General features: G+C 39.8%; 1 protein-coding gene across 1 annotated transcript in view; it reads right to left on the bottom strand.

The window, feature by feature from the left end:
* Window positions 1–790: 790 nt before the first annotated feature.
* Window positions 791–23,267, bottom strand: part of LOC124268558 (sodium-coupled monocarboxylate transporter 1-like) — a 32,454-nt gene continuing 9,977 nt past the window's right edge. Inside the window, exons 6-16 of the mRNA XM_046703551.1 lie at window positions 17,411–17,484; window positions 16,429–16,566; window positions 15,599–15,734; window positions 13,385–13,473; window positions 12,736–12,848; window positions 12,134–12,204; window positions 10,909–10,995; window positions 9,954–10,177; window positions 9,234–9,334; window positions 7,984–8,084; window positions 791–931 (exon numbers count right to left, since the gene is read on the bottom strand). Coding sequence (XP_046559507.1) covers window positions 791–931; window positions 7,984–8,084; window positions 9,234–9,334; window positions 9,954–10,177; window positions 10,909–10,995; window positions 12,134–12,204; window positions 12,736–12,848; window positions 13,385–13,473; window positions 15,599–15,734; window positions 16,429–16,566; window positions 17,411–17,484 — 1,275 coding nt within the window. The remainder of the gene's footprint in view (window positions 932–7,983; window positions 8,085–9,233; window positions 9,335–9,953; window positions 10,178–10,908; window positions 10,996–12,133; window positions 12,205–12,735; window positions 12,849–13,384; window positions 13,474–15,598; window positions 15,735–16,428; window positions 16,567–17,410; window positions 17,485–23,267) is intronic.

Below are 23,267 nucleotides of genomic sequence, written 5' to 3'. Positions count from 1 at the left end.
ATAATTGAAAAAATTCACCATTGAGCAAAACTTTAAAAAAAGTAAAAACGTTTTGGTCCCACACATTTGGGCAGTGGAGTAGCCTAGTGGTTAAAGCGTTCGCTCGTCACGCCGATGATCCGGGTTCGATTCCCGACATGGGTACAATGTGTGAAGCCCATTTCTGGTGTCTCCCGCCGTGATATTGCTGGAAAATTGCTAAAAGCGGTGTAAAACCATACTCACTCACTCACTCACTTTCATGTGTTTCGCTGTGTATGTTTAATGCCCCACTCGGCAGTTTTCCAGCTGTATCGATCTATACAATTACGATAAGATGCATCAACCAAGTCAGGAAACATGACCACCCAAAGCTTCTAATCGCCTCTTACGCCGATGTAACTACTGAAATGAAACATTTGAACAAGCGTACAATCTAGCAATTTATTTAGCCTACGGATAATTGAAAAATTCACCATTGAGCAAAAACCTACAAATGAAGTAAAAACGTTTTGGTCCCACTCATTTGGGCAGTGGAGTAGCCTAGTGGTTAAAGCGTTCGCTCGTCACGCCGATGACCCGGGTTCGATTCCCCACATGGGTACAATGTGTGAAGCCCATTTCTGGTGTTCCCTGCCGTGATATTGCTGGAATATTGCTAAAGGCGGCGTAAAACTAAACTCATGCCTTCACTCACTGTTATGTTTGTAATTCTATGAATAGTGGAGACAAAGCAGTTGAATGAACATAAACCTCCGGCAACAGACAGAATAGGGATCGTCGTTTGCCTATCAAACTGTCAAGATACAGACTAATTATTGGCTTGCTTGATGTTATCGGGGTTAAGTCCGTCGTTGATGGTAGTAGTGAGGAGTGGTAGTTCTGTCTCGGCTGTTGGTCCGGGTTCGAGTCCAATGACAGTATTATTTATATTTCCCTGTGTTACAGGCTTCTGGAACATAAATGTGGGTAACATATTTAGGAAGCTTGAAACGACGTTAACTTAATGTATCTATCAATCCAAACTTCATAGACTATGCATTGTACACATTACGTACCGACTGCCTCCGTGGTGTAGTGGTTATAGTGAGTGAGTTAATATTTAACGTCACATCGGCAATATTTCAGCCATATCGTGACGAGAACATGCGATATTAGAATGAAATATATGTATATTATAAAAAACCTGCCGACGAAGGACAGTAAAAATACTAGATAATCACAGCTATCAATATAAAACTAGCGAACAAAGCTAAAACATTCCAATTAAAGAAGACAATACAATGTAAAAAATGGGCTATAAATCGCCAACAACTGAAGGTAGATCACCATACTAGAGACCGTGGGGACTTACAGTGCCTTTGCTACCTGCATGGACCCTAGTTGGATTTACACCATCCCTTCAGCCATTGGCGACAGAAGAGAAATCTAGCCATAAATTAAAAACACACTTATTCTACGATTAAAAAGCAGGTACACTTAAATTGACTTTGAAAGTTTTGGGACTTACGTACCCCCTCAGGAGGACAATAATTTTACGCTACGTCAACCCCCCTTTGAGGGTACAGCCACTAACAATCTAAGTTGCTAATCTAAACTACCAATAATAAAATATATACCTATTTACAAATCAGTCAACAAATCTAATTTTTTTTAAAATGCAAGAATTAAATGAGAACTGACATTATTAAAAAGATCCTTCAGTGTTTTGGATGTGAAATAGATATCCCTTGTGATGGAATATTCAATGCAGTCAAGCAAGACATGCTTGACTGTGATTCTTTCATCACAAGGGATGCAAAACGGAGGATCTTCGCCTTTAAGCAAATATTCATGGGTATATCTAGTATGGCCAATGCGACATCGCCGCATAATGACCTCTTCAAATCTGGACTGACAACCCAAGTAGGTGTAACCAATGTAGGGTTTTATTGCATGTAATTTATTAATACCTACTTGGGTGTCCCACTTCTTTTGCATTAGATCGCGGATGTATGTTCTAATGCTGGCTTTATAATCAGAGTATGGAATAAGAAGTGGTGTCACAGATTTGTTGAGGGCTGCCTTAGCAGCAATATCAGCCATCGTGTTCCCAGAAATGCCAACGTGGCTGGGTAACCAACAAAAGACGATGTCGCATTGGCCAGTAGCAAGATCATTATATAATTCGATTATTTCAATTAAAAGTGGATGTTTGCAAGAGAGATTTTTAATAGCCTGAAGGCAAGAAAGAGAGTCAGAAAATATTATATATTGTTTATGTTTGGGATGTCTTTGAATATATTTAAGAGCTGTTAAGATGGCGTTTGCTTCTGCTGTAAATATAGAGCTGTTATCCGGTATTCTAGAAGATATTGTTCTGGATCCAATAACAGTGGCACATGCCACTGCGCCACCATCCTTGGACCCATCTGTAAACAAGGATTTGTATGTAGTATATTTATTTCTTAATTGACTAAATTCTTGTTTATATTGTAATTCATTTGTTTCTGATTTTTTAAATGTAGTTAATGTTAGGTCAACTTGTGGCCTAACCAATTGCCAAGGCGGAGAAGAAAGAAGACGGGAAGGAGCTATATGTTCTAGCTCAATGCCAGCTGCAGAAAGTAAAGGTTGCACTCTTATACCAAGAGGCGGAACAAGAGAAGGCTTCTTGTTATACAGATCTTCATATAGTGGACTAAAGACACAGTTATATGCAGGGTTTGACTCATTGGAATAAAGTTTTGTAATATACTGTAAAGTTAATTTTATACGGCGTTGTGTAAGAGATGGCTCATCAGCCTCAACGTAGAGACTGTCAACAGGAGAAGTTCGAAAGGACCCAAGACAAAGTCTCAGACCTTGGTGGTGGACAGAATCAAGTAGGTTTAGGTTGCTTTTGCAGGCTCCACCATACACGATGGAGCCATAATCAAGTTTCGAGCGGACCAATGAGCGATATAGGTGGAGGAGTGTAGTTTGATCCCCTCCCCACTTTGAGTTTGAAACAACTTTCAACAAGTCAAGTGCCTTCAGGCATTTAGTTTTAAGGGATTTAATATGCGGAAGAAAGGTTAAATGGGAGTCAAAAATTAAACCCAAGAACTTGGCTTCCTTCACAACTTTGATGGGTGTGCCATTTAAAGATAGTTCAGGGTCTTTATGCGGTTTGTATTTACGGCAGAAATGAATACAATTAGTTTTGGATTTAGAAAATTTAAAGCCGTTTTCAAGACACCATTTACTTATCTTGTTTAAACACAACTGCAGTTGCCGTTCAATAGTATGCATATTTTTACCGCGACAAGAAATGTTAAAATCATCCACAAAAAAGTGATCCATCGATTGAATCATTTAAAACCTTGGATAAACTGTTGATCTTGATACTAAATAAGGTAACAGACAAAATACTGCCTTGTGGAACACCCTGATCCTGATTGTAATGATCAGACAGGGTAGAACCCACGCGGACTTGAAATTGTCTGTCGTTTAAAAAGTTAGCTATAAATTGAGGCAAACGGCCTCGCAATCCGAAGCCATGTAAATCTCTTAATATGCCATATTTCCACGTAGTGTCATATGCTTTTTCAAGATCAAAAAAAGATAGACACAGCGTGTTGTTTATTAATTAGTGCATTTTTAACAAATGATTCCAAACGCACTAGGTGGTCGACAGTACTTCTGTTTTTACGGAAACCACATTGTATATCTGTTATAAGGTTATTTGTTTCCAAGTACCAAACAAGTCGATTATTTATCATGCGTTCCATGGTTTTGCAAACACAGCTTGTTAGTGAAATCGGTCGATAATTAGACGGATCCGTATGATCACGTCCAGGCTTAGGTATTGGTACTACTATAGCGTCACGCCATGAGGAAGGAAATTTCCCTGACGTCCAAATATCATCAAAAATGTGTAAGAGCGTCTCTAAAGATGACTCTGGTAAGTGTTTCAGGAGCTGATAATGTATGTTATCAGCACCTGTAGCAGTATCGTGAGCTTGCTCAAGAGCAGTATGGAGTTCATGAATAGAAAATGTTTCATTATAATCTTCCCCATTATCCGAATTGAAATTAATAGTTTTTTTTCTTCTTCTTGTTTTGATATTGTTGGAATTTAGGCACATAATTAGAAGAGGAAGAGTGTTTGGCGAGAGTTTCACCCAGTTTATTCGCAATATCTGATTTATTTGTAAGTAATTGATCTCCATGTTTAAGATGATGGACACTAGATTTAGTACCTTTACCTTTAATTTTCTGGACCATGTTCCAAACCTTGGACATGGGCGTTCGAGAATTTATCTTGGATACATAATTTTGCCAAGATTGGCGTTTATTCTGTTTAAAGGTACGCCGCGCTTTAGCATTTAACATTTTAAATTTATTTAAATTATGCACCATAGGATGGCGACGGAAATAATGTTCTGCTTTTTTTCCTTGCCTTCCTAGCTTGTTTGCGCTCATCGTTGAACCATGGTTTTCGGATATGTGGATTCGCAGAGGACTGTGGTATACACTCATCAGCTATGGTAGTCAGTTGATCGGAAAAACAGTTAATAGCATCCATAACGTCACTAAAAAGTTCAGGTTTCAGTTTTGTAGCACACAGTGTTTCATATAAGGCCCAGTTAGCCTTTTTAAAATTCCGCCTTGATGATGGAGGTACATCAGATGGAGTTACAGGTTTTAGTATGGTAGGGAAATGGTCACTTCCACATAGGTCATCGTGAACTGACCATTCAAATTCATTTAGTAGTTCTGAATTAGTGAGTGACAAGTCGAGAGCAGAATAAGTTCCTGTACCAGGGTGTAAATATGTGTTGGAACCATCATTATAAAGACATAAATCATTATCTGAACAAAACTCCTCCAGTAATTTACCTTTAGCGTTTGTATTTGCACTACCCCAGAGTGGGTTGTGCCCATTTAAATCTCCCATAATAATACAGGGCTTCGGGAGTTGGTCATATAGAGCTTGAAGATCAGTTTTGTGAAACGTTGAAGACGGAGATATGTAGAGAGAGCATAATGTAAACGCAACGTGCAAAGTTAGTCGCACTGCAACAGCCTGAAGATTAGTAGTAAGAGCAACAGGGCTATGGATAACGTTCTGTCTGACTAGGATTGAAGATCCCCCAGTGGCCCTATCACCCGGAGGTGAAAAATAATGATATGCATTGAAAGAACGCAGGGCAAAAGCATCTGTTTGTTTTAAATAGGTCTCCTGCAGACAGAACGCTGATGGAGTTAAATCCTGGACTAAAAGTTGTAATTCACTGAAATTAGTCCTCAGTCCTCTACAATTCCACTGTATAATATGATTGTGATAAACTATCTTTTGGGGGGATTTATTGGGGATCTTCCCCGTACTTTCTTGTTGGGCGACAAACTGTGCGCCCTAGAACGGACAGTTTCGGACACATCCATGTCCTCTCAAGGGAACCATATTTGTTATACAAGTTGATTTGATTTTCTGACCCTTTTGGGGCTCTGCCACTGAATTTTTGAAAGAATCTGGCTTCTTACCTTTGCCTTTAAGGGGCTGTGTAGACTTTGATGTCGACTGAGATGATGCGTCAAGATCAGAGGATGTTTCACATTGGCTTTGAGACGTACTAGGAACTGATTCAGTTGTTTGGGTCGATATTGCAGGTGAGAATATCACAGGAGATTCAGATTTAACCCAGGTCAGGTTTGTCTGACAGCATGCAGTTGACTTTGTTATTCTAGTGTTTGCTTCTGACGGTGTTCTGGTGATAGAAGCATAACTCTCCTTATGCTCTGAACTTTGAACTAGCTTTTTTGCATCGGCAAAACTAATGTTTTGGGTAAATTTGGTTCTATTTATCTCCATTTGATGTTTCCAAACAGGACAGTTTTTAGAGTAAGATGGATGATCCCCTTCACAGTTGGTACATTTTTTGACATTACTGTCACAATCTTCTGTTGTATGTGTCTTTTCACCACAGTGAGCACATACAACAGACAATGTGCAAGTATTGACGCCATGACCGAACTTTTGACATTTGAAGCACCGTAGAGGGTTCGGAATGTACGTGTCAACATTGATGTTACAATATCCTGCCTTTAGAGATTTTGGAGCATTTGGTGAAGAAAATGAAAATAGGTAGGTATTTGTTTTGATAACAGTATCATTTTTCCTGGTCGTGAAACGTTTGACATAGAGTACGCCTTGTTCTTTCATCTCAGAGACGATGTCAAGTTCAGACATATCTGCAAACAATCGATCACGGTCTCTGATGATTCCCTTGCTCGTGTTTAAAGTTTTATGAGCCGTGACGGTGACCGGGATGTTGACAAACGATTCTGTACTCATGAGGTTGGTGGCTTGGTGCCTTTTCCCACACTCAACCAACAGCACCGGAACGTAAACGTTTAATATTCTTGACATCACCAGCAATGCCCTGTATACCCTTAGATATCGCAAAGGGGTTCAACTTCAATGGAGTCTTATCAACAGTTTCAATGACAAGAAATCGTGGCCAGTATTCGATGGACGTGGACAGTCTTTGATCAGTATCAACTGGATCAGTGTCTAGTGGACGTTTGGGTTTTTTTATGGGGGTTTCGTAAGCCATGGTTAATTTTTCAAGGTTCGTCATCCGAGCTCCCCACCCACCATGGAGTATCACAAGGACAATGCTAAAAACAAGTGGATTTCCAACTTGCAGCACCAAGGATACCCGGATGATATACTCCAGCAGAAGAATTAAAAAAGGTTAATAATTCCACCAGATTGGCCCATGAGCCACCGCCTTCTGGGCATAAGACTCTAGGCAAAGTTCATAACATAATAATTCAAAATCACAAACGTTTTAGATAAACAAATAAGCCCGAAATTAAAACAATTCCAAATGTAATTTGTGCAATGACATATATAGATATAGTCTATACACAGGGCTTGGCGTGACCAGCCGATTGATAGAACCGGGCCAGTTCTACCACCCGTCTAGGTGAAGTAAGGGGCGAAGTGGTGTGTTGGGCAAAGGAACGCTAATCCTGGAACCAATGCCCTCAACCACCAGCCTCCCGTCCTCCACCGACACAGGGGCGCAACCCACGGCAAACGGGTTGGTGGACCAAATATCCCCCCGGGTCCACAACGGGGGGGGTTGAAGGGCGCTTAGCGTGACCCAGCACCCACCACGAGGAGGTGGCCCTTCACGGGTGCCTGTAGTGGTTATAGGGTCCGCCCGGAGAGCGGAAGGTTGCGGATTCGATCCCCGACCGCGTCATACCAAAAGACGTTAAAATATAGTGCTTGTTGGTCCCCTGCCTGACGCTCGGCATTAATGGGTACAACAAGGACTGGTCGGCTCGGAGTCAGCATAATGTGTCTGAGTGGGTTATTCATGCTTCACTGCAGGATGGTATCTCAGTGGGCTAGCACTACAAAACCAGCTTTAGTCTGGCTAGTACAAGCAGCCGCACATGCACATACACACGCATGCACGACGTCAAATGAGCGAAATATTCTCAAGCACGACGTTAAACCCAATTTCACCTCACCTCATTACGTACCAGTCACACACCAATGCACTCAGCAGTTTTCCGGCTATATGGAGGCGGTCTGTAAATAATTGAGTCTGGACCAGACAATCCAGGGTTCAACAGAATGAACATCGATCTTAGCAATTGGATACGATGACATGTGTCAACCCAGTCAGCGAGCCTGACCACCCGATCCCGTTAGTCGCCTCGTACGACAAGCATGGGTTACTTAAGATCAATTCTAACCCGGGCCCCAATGTGTTAACATCGGATGAACATGTAATGAATTTGGAAGATCCGGGTAAGAATTGGTCTTCAGCAACCAAAGGCGACTAGCGGGATTGTCCGGTCTGACTCCCTGACTTGGTTGACATGTCATCGTATTTCAATTGCTTAAGATGCCAATCACTGGATTGTCTGGTCCAGAGTAGATTATTTCCATAACCGCCACATAGCTTAAGTGAGACTTGAAACAACAGCTAAACACCTTGTGAGTTTGTGTACACATACCTCATCCGTGTTGGTCTTTTTCCCGCTGGTAAATATGCTTCTAACGACGTCAGACAGATATATGACATAGCGAGGATCAAGGTCCCCATCTCTGTTGAAACCTGTCATAAATAAAATGAACAGCCTATGTTATATTACACAAAGGTCACATGATGACTACAATTTGAAATATTGGACAAGAAATCCAACTTTGTGGGTAGCCCATAAGATCTAAAGATACGTCGAGAGTGTTTCAACGCATGTCTCTCTGTGTTGTGTTGATGAAACCTAAAACGTTAAATGTGCCGGCTCTTTTGAATGGAAACATTACAGACGTGGCTTGAAACGTCGCCATCAGCACCCTACAGCTCATGCAGGACATTGTGAACAGGATTGAAATCCAACATCGGTTTTAATACCAACATTCAAATCAGGGTCAGTATAATTATTATGTCGCCACCTTCCTTAATGCAATTGTCCTTAATACAATAGACTGAAGAGTCAGAAAGTCGATACAGAATCCGACATCTTGTCCACCTTCAGACCTTCCCGACTTTTATCAAAGTGACAGAGTAGCAAAAGTAATGTAAGTCCCCATGGTTCCTAGTATGGTGATCTACCTTCAGTTGTTGGCGATCTATAGCCTGTGTTTTATACTGTATTGTCCTCTTTAATTGAAATGTTTTAGCTTTACTCGCTAGTTTTATTCATATCTGTGATTCTCTAGTATTTTTACTGTCCATCGTCGACAGGTTTTAATCTTCAAAACGTTTTCTCTTTATATTGTATAAATTGTTTTCCTATTAATAGGGGCGTGGTTGACATCGCTCTAACGATAGTTAATTGATGAATAATCTGTTCGGATGTAACTCAAATCCACCCCAGTAGGTTGTTGGTGTCTGGGGCACAGCTCATGTAATATTCTTTGTGATTTTTTAAGAAAACAGTGTTAATAAAAATAGCTAGTCAGACTGGTACAGAGAGAACATAATATAGACTACCAGTTGTCAGACTTGTGGAAGCCGCGACGACTGAGTGGGTTAGATTGCTAACTTTGTGTGCTGGTGATTAGGTGCCCTAGTCTGAGAACGTGGGTTCGAATCCCGCATGGGACTCAATCCAAATATAGTACTAGAGCCTGTACTTTGCTAAAAAGCGAGTAGTCCCAAATATAACATATGTTAAATAACTGTCCGATGAAAAGATTGTCTGTCTCAAGCAAAACCCGCAGACCCGATGATCAAATGACCGCTCGCCAATGTCCTCCCTACCTGTTGCCCAGCTAACGAAGAAAGCCACGATCAGAACGATAGCTATACCAAGAGCGCCCAACCACAGATAGGATAGAGTGTATATGACACTGATGCCCGTTCTGGAATAAACAAGATTAAAAACTATTTGATATTTAGAAATGAACCGAAACCCGGTTCGAAACAGGTAAGAATATTTCAGATATAAGAAAACAAATTGCAGAAAATCATCCAAATGCAGGAGCTATATAACATGTTATACAAGTAAAGTGGAGTACCAGACTAGTTAACAAGTCTCATGTCTTTATCGTATTTTACCGCCTCCGTGGTGTAGTGGTTAGAGCGTCCGCCCGGAGAGCGGGTTCGAGCCCCGGCCGCGTCATATCAAAAGACGTTAAAATATGGTGCTTGTTGGTCCCTGCCTGACGCTCGGCATTAATGGGTACAACAAGGACTGGTCGGCTTGGAGTCAGTATAATGTGTCTGAGTGGGTTATTCATGCTTCACTATTAATTGAATTGTTCTCGTCACGATTTCGCTGCAATATTGCCGATGTGGCGCTAAATATTAACTCACTCTTTCACTCGCTCATTAGTACATCGTGTGATGCCCAGTTGTGGTTATCTCCGCCGTGACGTGGTTGGATTATTGCTCAAAGTGGCGTAAAACCCATTTTTCTCATCACGGCTGGTTATTGAAATGTCCAATATCCAAATTGTCGATCAAATATAACGCCCTTACACCGGTTCGGCTACAGCTCCAACTGTTGTTAGGTCATACAGTCCTGTTGTTGACGTCATGAGTCCTGTTGTATTCATGATCAGTGACGTCATGTTATCCACAGAACATTGGTCTGTTGGAGCTGGAGCCAGCCAGGGGGTCGGTCTTGTGGCTCCAGAGAAAGTGGCTCCAGCACACAGCCACATCATCAGCGCAGAACTTACAACGGTTGCCGCTATAGCCCCCTGTGTAAAACCAATGGATTTGATTTGATATAACTGAACATGAAACGTGAACGTTGTCAAAGCGTAGGTGACATCGGCAGTATCGTGCATGTGTATACACGTGCGTGCGTGTATGTGCCTGTACATGTATGTCTCTGAACTTACTTTTGCTGGGTTTCCAGTTGTACCCATTTATATACCAAGGAAAGATTGAGTTTAGAATTTGTCTTCAGCAACCCATGATTGTCGTAAAGGGATTAGGTGGTCAGATGGCATGTCATCGCATCGATGCTCATGATGTCAATCACTGGGTTTTCTGGTCCAGTCCGTTTATTTACAGACCGTAGTCATATAGCTGAGTGTGTCACAAAATAACAAACACATCCAACAAACCAAGTATCGGTAGTGGAGCTGACTAACCTGTATACAAAATTAAGGCCAATCGGGATCCGAACTCACCATTCAGAGGTTGCTGGTACACACAAGGAAGGCAACACTTTATGATGAATATAACAATGAAGACGATACCTTTGACTATGATTACACTTATCAGAGGGGTACACAAAGTCCGTGGTCTAGACTACCGGTTGCTCGACTTCCATTCGTGGAAGCAATGGTGGCAGAGTGGGTTAGATGTTGATGATAATATGAGAGGTTCTTCATGTGAGGTATTTCATGTTTTGCTTTCCAGTTTTACTTTTCAGTGTCATTGAATGTACGAATGAAACTTTAGATCCTTCGAGATTACTTACTTTAGCGTTAGCCCATGGACACAGAGATGCGATGATAAACAGCCCACACAGTGGACCGTTGAACGCGGATAACACCGATGTGGCAATCTAAAACAAGGACAATGATTCGTATAAACATTTTGAAGCACAACGAAAATTTACCAGTCACGACAGAGCGAATTCCATTGACCACAAAAGGAAAATTACCGATGAAATGTATGCTATCAGTGATCACAGCAGGTCTTAGCGAAAAGGAAGAGCCTGTTTTGCGACTTGCAATCTTTCCTTAAAGCCTGGTCTTTTTTAAAATTTGAGTGAGGGAATGTTTGAAGGCTGAATTTGACAGTGAATCTTATACACAAGATCAATACAAGATAAAGTCATAATCAAGTAGAAGGCTCAGGTTGCTTTTGAAACGAAAATGTTGCTTTTATTATCAGAGGCATCTTTACATTTATCATAACACTAAATGCAATTGCAAGTCTACAAACTGTCGGCAGGGCTCAGTCTGCGAAATAGACACTGGCCTGCTAGCCCGTGGCTAGTATAAATCCAGTCGGGCCAGTAAATCTCCACAGTCACTCGCCCGACTGGCTAGTGAATTTCCATAGGGTCGTTTTGAAAATATATCACTGTCTCTGACTTGCTATGTTATGATACACTCTTAAATTATCCATGATTATGGCCTGATAAATACGTTCATCATATTGATAGCTAAATGATGAAACCCGTGTCTACATTCAAATTTCGGACTAGTGAATTATTTTGTGGGCTAGTAACTTTTCAAGCATAGCTAGCCCGACTGACTAGCAAACTTTGAATCTATTTCGCCCACTGGCAGGGCTCATATTTACGGTTTTCGAACAGTATTTTAGTATTTTTCAGAATAATTATGAAGTCTTTGACCGTGACTGGGTCAAAAATGCACTTTTAACTGTGTCATACCTGGCTGGCCCACATTAAAATAATTCTTCAACTCTTTTTTTATCTTCAACGTTATTAATGATTTATGGTACCATGTAAACAGTACCTTGAACAGCCTACCGAATAAAATTTGACAAGCATTGATGAATTCATTAAATATGTCTAAAGAGCCTTTGAATAACAGACTTGTAGCACGGGTGAAATGATGTGGATGCAATTATCCCCCTCTTCTCACAGACCAGTTGATAAGCACCGAAACAGTCACTAGAGAGGTCACCAAAACATTGATAAGATATTTAAGCATGTTAACCTTATACAGTACCTGCGTGAGTGTTCCTCCAATGAAGGAAATTAGGATGGCAACTCCACAGGAAAGAAGCCCGAACACAACAACTGGAAGTAAGAGGGGCAGTGACATGCACTGAGGTCTCACGAAGTGCCGTGACCTACTTACGGGCACTATATATACATCTATCTGACAAGAGACACTGAAGGACACACATACATTGCTGAAACGTCAACTGGACAATCAAATCAGATCATTTTATTTCAGTTTTAAGGCCCCCAGGTCTACGAACAAGCAAGCCATTGAGCATTTAAAAGCTGCGTGCCTGAAGAAGATATTACAGTAATTACAATAATGAAAATCGGTAAATTCATAGTTTCAGCGTGTCTAATAAACATCCTTTATATTCACATTAAATACAAGTATTTCCTTCCAGTGCTTTGTAAATAGATAATACCTTTATATAAACTTTCCCAGACCCTTTTCAGATTACCATCATGTGGATCTTGAAAGAAATAACAGCAGTCTGAAGGAGATATGTTTCAATAAAGGATATATTCAGGTGTCTTATGAAAGCGTAACGGATTCTGTTATGAATAAGATATACAACGATGACTATAGACCGAGGTAGCATTCACCTGACACTTTAGCAATCACCGTTGCTGTGAAGTCGGAAACATTTGGTAGGCGTGGTTTGAGAATGTCCTCCCAGGTCATCGCTGACAGACTGGAGAGTCCAGAGGAAATTGTGCTGTAGAAACATAAAAGGTGCGTGAGTGATCCTGAAAAATACTGTTACTTTTACATATCGAAGTGGCATCGCTCCAGCATATATGTATTCCCTTTGGAAAATGTAGATTGCATGATTTTTATGCCAATTTTAGCAATGTTTCGGCAACATCAGAGGAAATGACGTCGAAAAGAAAATTACACGGTATTAAGGTGGGTGATAGTGTTCGTGATGATAGTTCTGTAATTGTAAATTATATTTTACGTTCCATATATTTTATTTTTCAAAATAGAATATAGCGGCCATAAAGTGTGTAGTGCGTTATCAGACACACCTACCTTAAAGACGCTCTGGGTACAACGAGAGTCTAGTACAGCACCTACCTTACATACGCACAGTGGACAGAGAGAGTCCCTGCATTATCTTCACAGAGACACGGAATAAGCTGACGGAGATGGCCCAGGCATAGCATGCATTATAGACGTACTGGGGCAAGAGAGTGTACAGACATTGCCTACCTGAGGGATTAAGGAAAATATGCCTCTCCAAGAAGTTACCTGAGAGATGCACTGAATAAAGCGGCCAGAAAGAGTCCAGGCATGCCAGGCAAACCCCGGAAAATATCCATTACCATAAATGGTATGATCTAAAGGAAATATAAACATTAAGTCAAAATACATGGAGTAGTTATATGACGAGTTGTATTGACGAAAGAGCCCTCAATATTGTCTTTCAGCCAGGGATGACAGATCATTAATTTATTAAGACACATACTTGAACTCTGCATTAAAATATACTAAACCGCAAAGGAAACGCCACCTTTCAAACTCGAATGCAAAATGTTCTCACAAAGGGGTGTTTTATTATGATTGTAGCGTTTTCTTCAATCCAAATTGACAGTTATTGCCAACATCAGTGTGTTTTCTGATGAAAAAGCATACCTAAAACGCACACCTAAAAAGTTAGACGTGGTAAAAGGTTCCGTATGACATTCACGAAAATAAAAATGAACGTGCATATCGTGACAACCCTACCAAGGAAAGCGAGTCTGAAACTCGCCTGAAATCATTCTTGTAAGACACAATCGCCATGCCACGACTTACGAGAGATCAGATGAACCCATTGCAAGCCTTGGGGCAATTGCAAGCTGGCCAGACTGTACAGAGGCTTGCCAATCATTTTAATGTTCATGTTAGGACAATCTTCCGACTGCAGCAGCGGTATCAGGCCACTAACAGCATCCAAGACCGTCCACACAGTGCACGACCTTCAGTAACATCACAACGTCAAGACCGACGGATTGTGCGCAACTATCTGCAGGATCGCGTCACCAGAGCGCCGGAAACAGCACGCCAGACCATTGGGACTCACAACAGACCCATTACAGTGCGTCGACGTTTGCGCGGAAGAAACCTCTGCTACCACATAGTGGTCCTGTCATCACCGCTCGTCAACACCAAAACCGACAGCAATGAGGAACTCAGCATCGAAATTGGCGTTGTCGACAATGGAGAACTCTGCATTTTTCCGATGGCAGAGTGAAAGTATGGCGAAGGCATGGGGAACGGTTTTCCAATTAGTGTATTGTTGAAAGAGACTCGTGGGGTGGTCCAAGCATCAAGGTCTGGGGTGCAATCGGTTTGAACCTGAGAGTTGGCCCCGTGGTGTTCCGGAATTTTGGTCTAGAACGAGGTGCTCGCTATTTTGACCAACTCCTAAGACAGGGGGCAGTGGATTATATACAGTTACTTCTTACCATCAAGCAAACGAAGGATATGCAATTTGGACAGATTTATGGGTTACTTCTTGAAAAATAACATTGTAATTTAGCCGAGTAGGACACACAGATCAGACCATTGATAAAGAAAAGATTCCAGCGTGTTATGTTTTAGAGCCACGATTTTTTCAATTATTTCAAAACAGTGCTAGTGTGTTCCTTATTAACACTAGAAATATTTAGATCGTTAGCTTTAAAGTATATGATATGATTAATTAATTGAGAGGTTTTGTCATTGATGGTCAATAGTATCTGGTCATCAAACTTAACTCAAACATTTCGTCACGTTCTTAAAATTTATATATATTTAAGTGTAGAAGTGAGGACAGCTCACATACCCCCGCTACACACTTTGGGACATGGAAATGACTGATATTGATATATATAATGTGACAAGGCTCACCAGCTCACGTGACTTTCTCCTGGACTCCACCAAACTTTATATACATGTTAGAAAATAGTTTTGCAATTTACTGATTACATCAATAATTTATGGAAATATTGTTTTGCACCAAGTCGTACTTCCATATAAACAGCAAAATATGAAATTCTGATAAACTTTAAAATAGCAAAAGTCACATCTGTGTTGGTCTTGAATAACTTGTGTGTTAGGTTTGGTGAACCTAGCGTGTACAGTTTCGGTGATACGCTCCGGACAAGATAACTGTCAAACACATTTTGCGCTGAGTCATGTTTCCATAGAAACGACAAAAAATACAATTCTGATAAACTTCAAAGTAGCATAAGGGACATCTATGGTTAATGATTAGCATGTATGTGAAGTTTGGTGAACCTTGCATGTAAACTATAGATGTGCCCCGGACGTTTCGGGACGGTGTGCGTGAGTGAGTTTAGTTTTACGCCGCTTTTAGCAATAATCCAGCAATATCACAGCGGGGTACACCAGAAATGGTTTCGGGACGGAAGGAAGGACAGAATGAACGCAATGTACCCCCGTTACTTCTTAAGCAGGGAAATAAGAAGGCTAACTGACCTGATTCGGGTTGTGTATTTGGTCTGACTCCAAAGGGTCACATCTGACGTTCACATAGTAAGCATAGGCCACTATGCCCTCTACCATGGCCAGGGTGAGTGTTATCCAGAATGCAGGACTCACTATCAGCATTACTCTGAAAGACAGAATTTGGATCACAAATTAATATGGATAGTACCCGTGAAGTCCATGATCTTCAGCATCTCATGTTTGGCGTGGGACGGTCGGGTAGCCGAGTTGTTAAAGCGCTCGCTCGTCACACAGAAGAACCAGGTTCGATTCCCCATATTGGTACAATGTGTGAAGCATATTTCTCCGGTCCATCGCGGGGATATTGCTGGAATATTGCTAAAAGCGGCATAAAACTAAACTCACTCACTCATTCTTGACTTAAGAGGCGAATAACGGGACCAGGTGGTCAGACTCGCTGACTTGGTTGACACATGTCATCGTACCTCAACTGCGCAGATCGATGCTCATGATGTTGATCACTGGATTGTCTGTTATTGGTTGACATCATGAACATCGCTTCCTGCAATTGGTACATGATGACACCCAATCAACAAAGGCTATCCACCTGATCATGTTTTGCTGCAACAAGCCAGTTTTGCTTTTGGGGGCAGATGGTGAATTTACGTGCTTACAGCATGATTTGGCACTCAGATTACGGAAGACTGGCACAGTGACAAAAGAGATTTTATTTAAGGAATATATATGATGGAATCTACAAAATAATGCCACAGCACGAATTTCCCTCCTATGTTTTATTTTCTTTTATCTACAGGAAGGGAAGTAGGCCATAGTTCTGTGGCCTTGTTTACATGACTCACTTCTTGGCAGCAGCGAGTGTTGGCGTTGAACAGACCCTCTGTATAGTGGACTGGTTGAAGACCAGGCCGGACGACCGAGCGAATGTTCCAAGAAGCAGCCCCCAGAACGTGTGACGAACAGTCGGATCAGGGTCAAAACTAGGTTAGAACACCATGGTTTGTGTGACAGCGCCTCGTGAACAATAATATATGATGTATGGGTTGCTGAAGATCACTTCTAGCCCTGACCTTCACTTGAAAAGGGTTTTATTTAAACAATATTTCTTGAATTTTTCGGCATTGAGTGAAGAAGTGAAAACAGACGTTTGCCATTTTGGTGAAGCCAAATGGTGCAGACAAACCTAGAAACAGAATCAAGTCGAATCGGGATTCGACACACCAATTATATCTTTATCGGTATCATTTGACTTTCTGTCAAACTGACTTATGCATCTGAAGCCCCGTAGTTTGTGAAATTCTGTTTGATTCGTTTTCGTTCAAATAAAAGTCTTACAATGAGCTCAAGTGGAGCCTTATGGTAAACCGTTCGCTCCGAACACCGAAGATCCGGTTAGATTCCTCACATATATTATATATCAGCTGTGATATTTTGGGCACATTTCATCTCATTCACTGAGGCTGACATATCCCATTCTAAATTTGTTTAACATTTGAATATATTCGAAAGCATTACTGCTTATGTACATGGAATAGTGTACATCTCCCATTTGAGTATTATATTTCTAATCTGACGTACAAAAGAAAGTACACACCTGATGCTTTGGTAAAATGTTTTCCTAAAAACAGCGTAATATTGAGAAAAGGGTTTTGATTGTGACTCACAATTCACAAACATTGTGTACGTCTTGCAATAACACCATAGATATCGTACCCAATTGGAACCTTGCCAGCAAAATATTTACTTTTTTTAAATAGTCTCAAAACAGCAGGTGTGTACTTTCTTTTGTACTTCAGTATATTGTATGAAATTGTCAAATCCTACTTAAAGAAATTAAGCCGTCCTCCTTTAGCTGCAGTTGTCCAGACCGCCTTGATTCCGCCTGCATCAACTGTCCCCTGAAATGCACCAGCAAGAACAGGATAGTGGTATTTAATCTGATGCATTTTGTGTACTACATTTGTATCTGGTCGAAATTGACTGCCGGGAGACTAATGTACGTAACCTGTAGCAGCGATGTGGGAACATAACACGGTAATATTGATATCGTACCTCAACATATGACATAATAACAGATATCTCGTTACTATTCGTATTTTTTTAAAACTTCTCGTATACGCTTCCTGGCACAGCAAAAATAACCTGGTGGAAAGTGGACTGAAACTTAAGTTTCCACCTAGAATCCAGTGAGTTTCCGTTCTTTTATATTGAGTTTCCGTATTAACGGAAACTTACAATTACCCACTTTCTAAGGGTTTCCGCAAAGTTTCCGTTACCCACACTCCAACAGGTTTCCGCAAGGTATCCGTTACCCACACCCCGACAGGTTTCCTTTGAGTTTCAGTTAACTTTGAATCCATCAGGTTTCCGCAAGGTTTCAGTTATTAATAAGACTCCAACAGGTTTCCGCAGAGTTTCAGTTACCAACAATCCGACATAGTTTCCGCATAGTTTCAGTTACCAACAATCCGACATAGTTTCCACATAGTTTCAGTTACCAACAATCCGACATAGTTTTCGCATAGTTTCAGTTACCGGTTTCAATTTCAGGTTCACAGGTTTTCATATGCGTTTCAAAGAGCCAAATTTAAACATTCTTCTTTATTCATATCATAAACTCTTGTTAAAAACAATATAAGCAATTTGTTATTATCATGACATTTACTTAAAGAAAAACAGAATATATAATAAGATTCATTGTTTTATTTTCTCAACATGAATATGAATTAGCATTTAAGGCAAATAAAGATCATACATATAACTAGTAATATAGCACTAAAAACAGGGCAAAACATTTTTGCATAACTCAGTCCAGTTTAAGAAATCATATATCATTTATAACAAAGTAGTAATTTGTCATCAGTTAAACTTTCATTCACTTATTATCTTGAAATAGCATGTTAGATATGAAATTTATTTATAAAATCATGCTTATGGTGAAAAATAACAATAACATACAACTTGTCACAGTAATAAAACATAGCTGCATCGGACATTTATTTGCACGCCTTGGCATTCAGCCACACACTCTATGTCACAACTATCGCCAAACATCCACTATGATATACATCATACAAAAACACAACATACAGCTTACAATACAAAAAAAAATAAATTAAAAATTACATTATGAAATTGAAAATAAATTCAATTATATTGCAAGAGTTGGTCAGTTAGCCCAATAAGGGGCATCCCTGGGCGGCTGGGCGGAGATCCCTCCGGTTGGTTGGATGCCTCATCCTCATCCTCGTCCTCACGTTGGCAATGACCAGAGCAGTGGAGGTGTAGATTCTTTCCAAGTCCAGTGTCGTCGTGTATGCCCTAAGCTTGCTGGACTCCCAGACAAAGGGGACGGAATGCAACTAATTGACGTCATCTTCGTCACTCACAACTGGTGATGTCATGTCTATGGTGAGTGTTGTCGTTACCTTTTTCTTTCGTCTATCTGGCCAATCGATAGATTCAAGTCTGTTTAGGCGTTGTGCAAGTTTCTCAAAATGGCAGGTAATAACGAATTACTAGGTTATTTTGATAAATTACACAAACATCAATCAACAAGAAACTGACAATGCCAAGGATGATTTAAAATGAGTAATCCTAAAGAAAGTTTGAATAAAAGAGAACTAAATTGAACAATCACACTTTGCACTAGTTTTCTCAAAACTCAACAAATGCAATTCATCACACTTCATTTACCGAATGAAATATCTTATTTTCTAAAGAGGACACACAATCTTTACAAAATTTGCTCTGAAGTTACATGCTTCCCAGACCAGAGGAAGTAATACGTTATATATATATCTGAACATTTATTGCATTTTCTATATAGTAATACTGGTACTAGTAATAGATTTTCGTCAAATTGCTACATTCAATCTCTTACAGTCCGTATTGAGCCCATTTCTGGTGTCCCCCGCCGTGATGTTGCTGGAATATAGCTAAAAGCGGCGTAAAACCAAACTCAGTCAGTCAGTCGTATTGTTGAAGGCACAAGTATATTCACCCAGTAGTGACTGTATGTTTACACCATTAAGTCTTTGAGGTGTGTTTAGAAGTGAATAATACAAGACATGAAGGTTTACGGACGTGGGACGGTGGGGTAGTCTAGTGGTTAGAGTGTTGGCTCGTCATGCCGAAGACCCGGGTTCGAATCCCCACATGGGTACAATGAGTTCCCCGCCGTGATATTGCTGAAATATTGCTAAAAGCGGCGTAAAACCAAACCCAGTCAGTCAGTCAGTTTACGGAAGCCAAAGCATTCACTCTGAAACATGTTTTCACATAATAAAGGAGTTGACATCCATAAACCTTGTCTCTACACTATTAATTGGAAATTATTTACTATTTATAATGAAAATCACTACAGGTAGGTCAAAATTACCTTCACATGTTCCTGCTGACCATCCTTGGTCATTCATTATACAGTCTCCAGACTCATCATCAGCTTTGCTGAAAAAAACCCATAAACAATAACACGTTACTTTGGTTTGCATTTCCCCATTCGTTGGTTTCACATTAATTTTCGACTCGCTGTGCGCATGCGTAGAGCGTGTACAAATATCCCCAGGCCATATCCGGTTTGGTCGTATTAGCGATATTGTAAACACGCTCTAAATAAATGCTGTATAAAAATTATTTATGCGTGACAACTGTTCATAGTTGAGTACGTACATCAATTTGCCTATGCTTTTCAATATTTGATATCCTATTTTGGTGGCATTGCATCAGAGATGTGTTTTTTTACTTGTGAGAAGGGGATGTGCAGGAAGGACGGTGGACGGGTGGTGGTGAGATGTGTTTATACAAGAGCTTGTTAACAAACGTTAAGCTATTTATTTAACTGATTCCGGTCCCTTCCATTCATAAATGATGGGAGATTAGTTAAATTCGACATAAAACCATATATTTGTTTTGATTTTTGCTTCCTTTAGAGTGCGTTTACACTATCGGTAAAGCTTACGACCAAACCGGATATGGCCTGAGGATATTTTTACACGCTCTGCGCATGCGCACAGCGAGTCTAAAATTAATGTAAAACCAACGAATTCATTCATTCGAGTCAAACAATTGCAGCGACATTTATACCAACAAGCAAACTACAGATTTATCACTTTAGGTTATGCAATCAGTAAGTGAACGGCCTGACAAACATCCTGATGAATGAAGTTTAGTTATCTCATGTGACATAACCTTGGAGTAATTACGGTATTGTAAAATCAAGGGTCGGTTTGACTGCAATTTCACACAGATGTGAAGTTAAGATTTATTTGGTCCATTTTGAAATCAAGATTAAGTTACCGGTTATTCAAATCCATTTGCAAATGTAACTTTAGTATGGTACATTTTGTGAAAATGTATCTAGGGAAGCATAATAATAAAATATTCAAAGTGAAATTATGTCTATGTTTCGTAGTACCATAAACACATACCTTTAGTAAGAGAGGGTGATCTTTTCCTCCAGGAGTAGTCGTGACACATGTTTCCTCACAACAGCCTAAATGAATAAAACAAATCCATTAATATATAATCTATTTGCTATATTTTTCAAAATTGTAGTATATTTTTAGATAGACTATTTTACTTCACCAACCTTTGAAAATAGTTCGAGCAAAACTGTTTATACAGTCATGGGACTTAAATTTACGTCAGTCGGCAAAATTCTCATAGACTTGCATGCTATTTTAGTGTAGCTATGTAATTTTCATTAATTCAGTTTTCCATATTTGGTTGTCAAATTTTGCAGGTTGTTAGGAAATTATCTTGGTGACAGATACATAATTTTCCGCATTGTAGTTACATGAGCAACATATACACAACATTGCGTATTCTTTCCCCATAGACCGCCATGTTAAAAATTGCCATAACCATGACACGCACTGAATTGAAAATATGAACGGAAATTATGTCTTTGTAGCTGAGATGATTCATGACCCATGTGCAAAATATAAACAATATCAAACGTATGTTAAATAAATTCAAGACATATTTCTAGCTGCACCAAATTAAGTCGAATAATGCATAGTGACGAATACCTATGGCCAGTGGCTGTAATTCGATAGATTAGCTTGTTTACCAATCCGGATTTCTGTACGTAAAGTAAATAATTCATTAAACGTTATTTGACAACAAAATAAATTGGTCTTACCTGACAGGGTCGTGGTACTGCGAGTTTTCGCAGCCATTTCCTTCTTTCTTTTCCAGGTAGCGAATTCTCTCTTCCAGTGCTTTGGGGAAAACTGAGGCGGCTATGAAAATGGCGTCTCGCAAAGACTCACGGGAAAACACTAAGTTGTTTTTTAATCTAAATCTAACATTACAGTTTGACAATATCTTTCCGCCTTAAACAACAAAATAAACATACACTATACACCTAAAATGTCAGCTGTGTGTTTTTATAATGATTTAGGTAGTCTCGCGTGGACGTGATCCGGTCGCCATTGTTTTATTTGTTTACACTGCCGACATCAAACGGGACCGTGAAAGGCGGAAATGAGCAGATTGAATGTGAGTACCCAAAGTGACAACAGTGGGCTGTTATGGGCTTAAGGGTCTTTTCATCGCATTATGGGCACTAATTGCTCCTCCTCAGTGTCAAGCATTAACGTGTAGGCCTAGAGATAATTAACTGAATAAATCTGAAAACATATTCACGTTACTTTAAAAGTTCCGATCGAGCTTCATGAGTCCTACTCCTGAGAACTTGTGATAGTGGCCAATAGGTGATTTTTCAAAACCCTGTCAGGAGTAGGCAATATACGAAAAGATTTTTGCTGGACGTAAAACTTCATCATGTAAGTAATTTACGTATTGAGCTCAAAACATGCAAGTGTATTTAGACATGCTTATATCATGTTCATTCTTTTCAGTTCTACACCTAGATCTACGTATACTATTCCCATGTATTATAAGTTTACTTATCTAATTTTGCAGTATATATTATTAGTTTATATATAATGTCAGCTCAATATATCTGAGTGAGTGAGTTTAGTATTACGCCTCACTCAGCAATATTCCAGCTATATGGCGGTATTTATCCAATTATAACATTTCATCTATTTTATCATTTTATAACCATTAAAACCATCATACATATACTTTACACTCATAGCTTTGTGTAATAATTTGTCTAATCAATTATTAAACCTCTTTGCCTTACAATGCATCGACACAAGTCACGTATAACATTTCTAAAAGAATTATTGTTTTAATTTACAGATACGTATTGTGGATCCACTGACTTGTTGGAGATTTACAAGAGGCTTGGCTTGGTATCACCATACCATGCTCCTAATTTCATTAAAGGAAATCTTAAAACAATATTTTCATCAGCATTTAGTCAAACACAAGTAAACACTAAATAGATACATAGAATAAATTTCTTTATCTTTGTGAAAAATATAGTCACTCAAAATGTAACAGTGCGTGGATTCCAGTGTTATTATAAGTTGATATGTTTTTCAGTTCCAAGAAAAAGACCAGTTTTCTGTCCGCACTGCCAGTCGTTTGTTTCAAGGAAACAAGGAATCCGTCTGGAATGGACGGCAGTTTCTCATGAGGTTAGTCGTGAAAGATACTTCACTTCATAGGTTTCACTTAACGACTTCAGTTTGATCTGTCCCTTTGTTATCCATCATATATCAATAATGAATATATTTAATTATTATATATCAGATATGTAACT

This window comes from Haliotis rubra, unplaced genomic scaffold (assembly GCF_003918875.1).
Source record: "Haliotis rubra isolate DU_JTF1 unplaced genomic scaffold, ASM391887v1 Scf139, whole genome shotgun sequence".
Lineage (NCBI taxonomy): Eukaryota > Metazoa > Mollusca > Gastropoda > Lepetellida > Haliotidae > Haliotis > Haliotis rubra.
The sequence above is the reverse complement of the archived record's forward strand: the minus strand, read 5'-3'. Positions and strand labels throughout refer to the sequence as shown.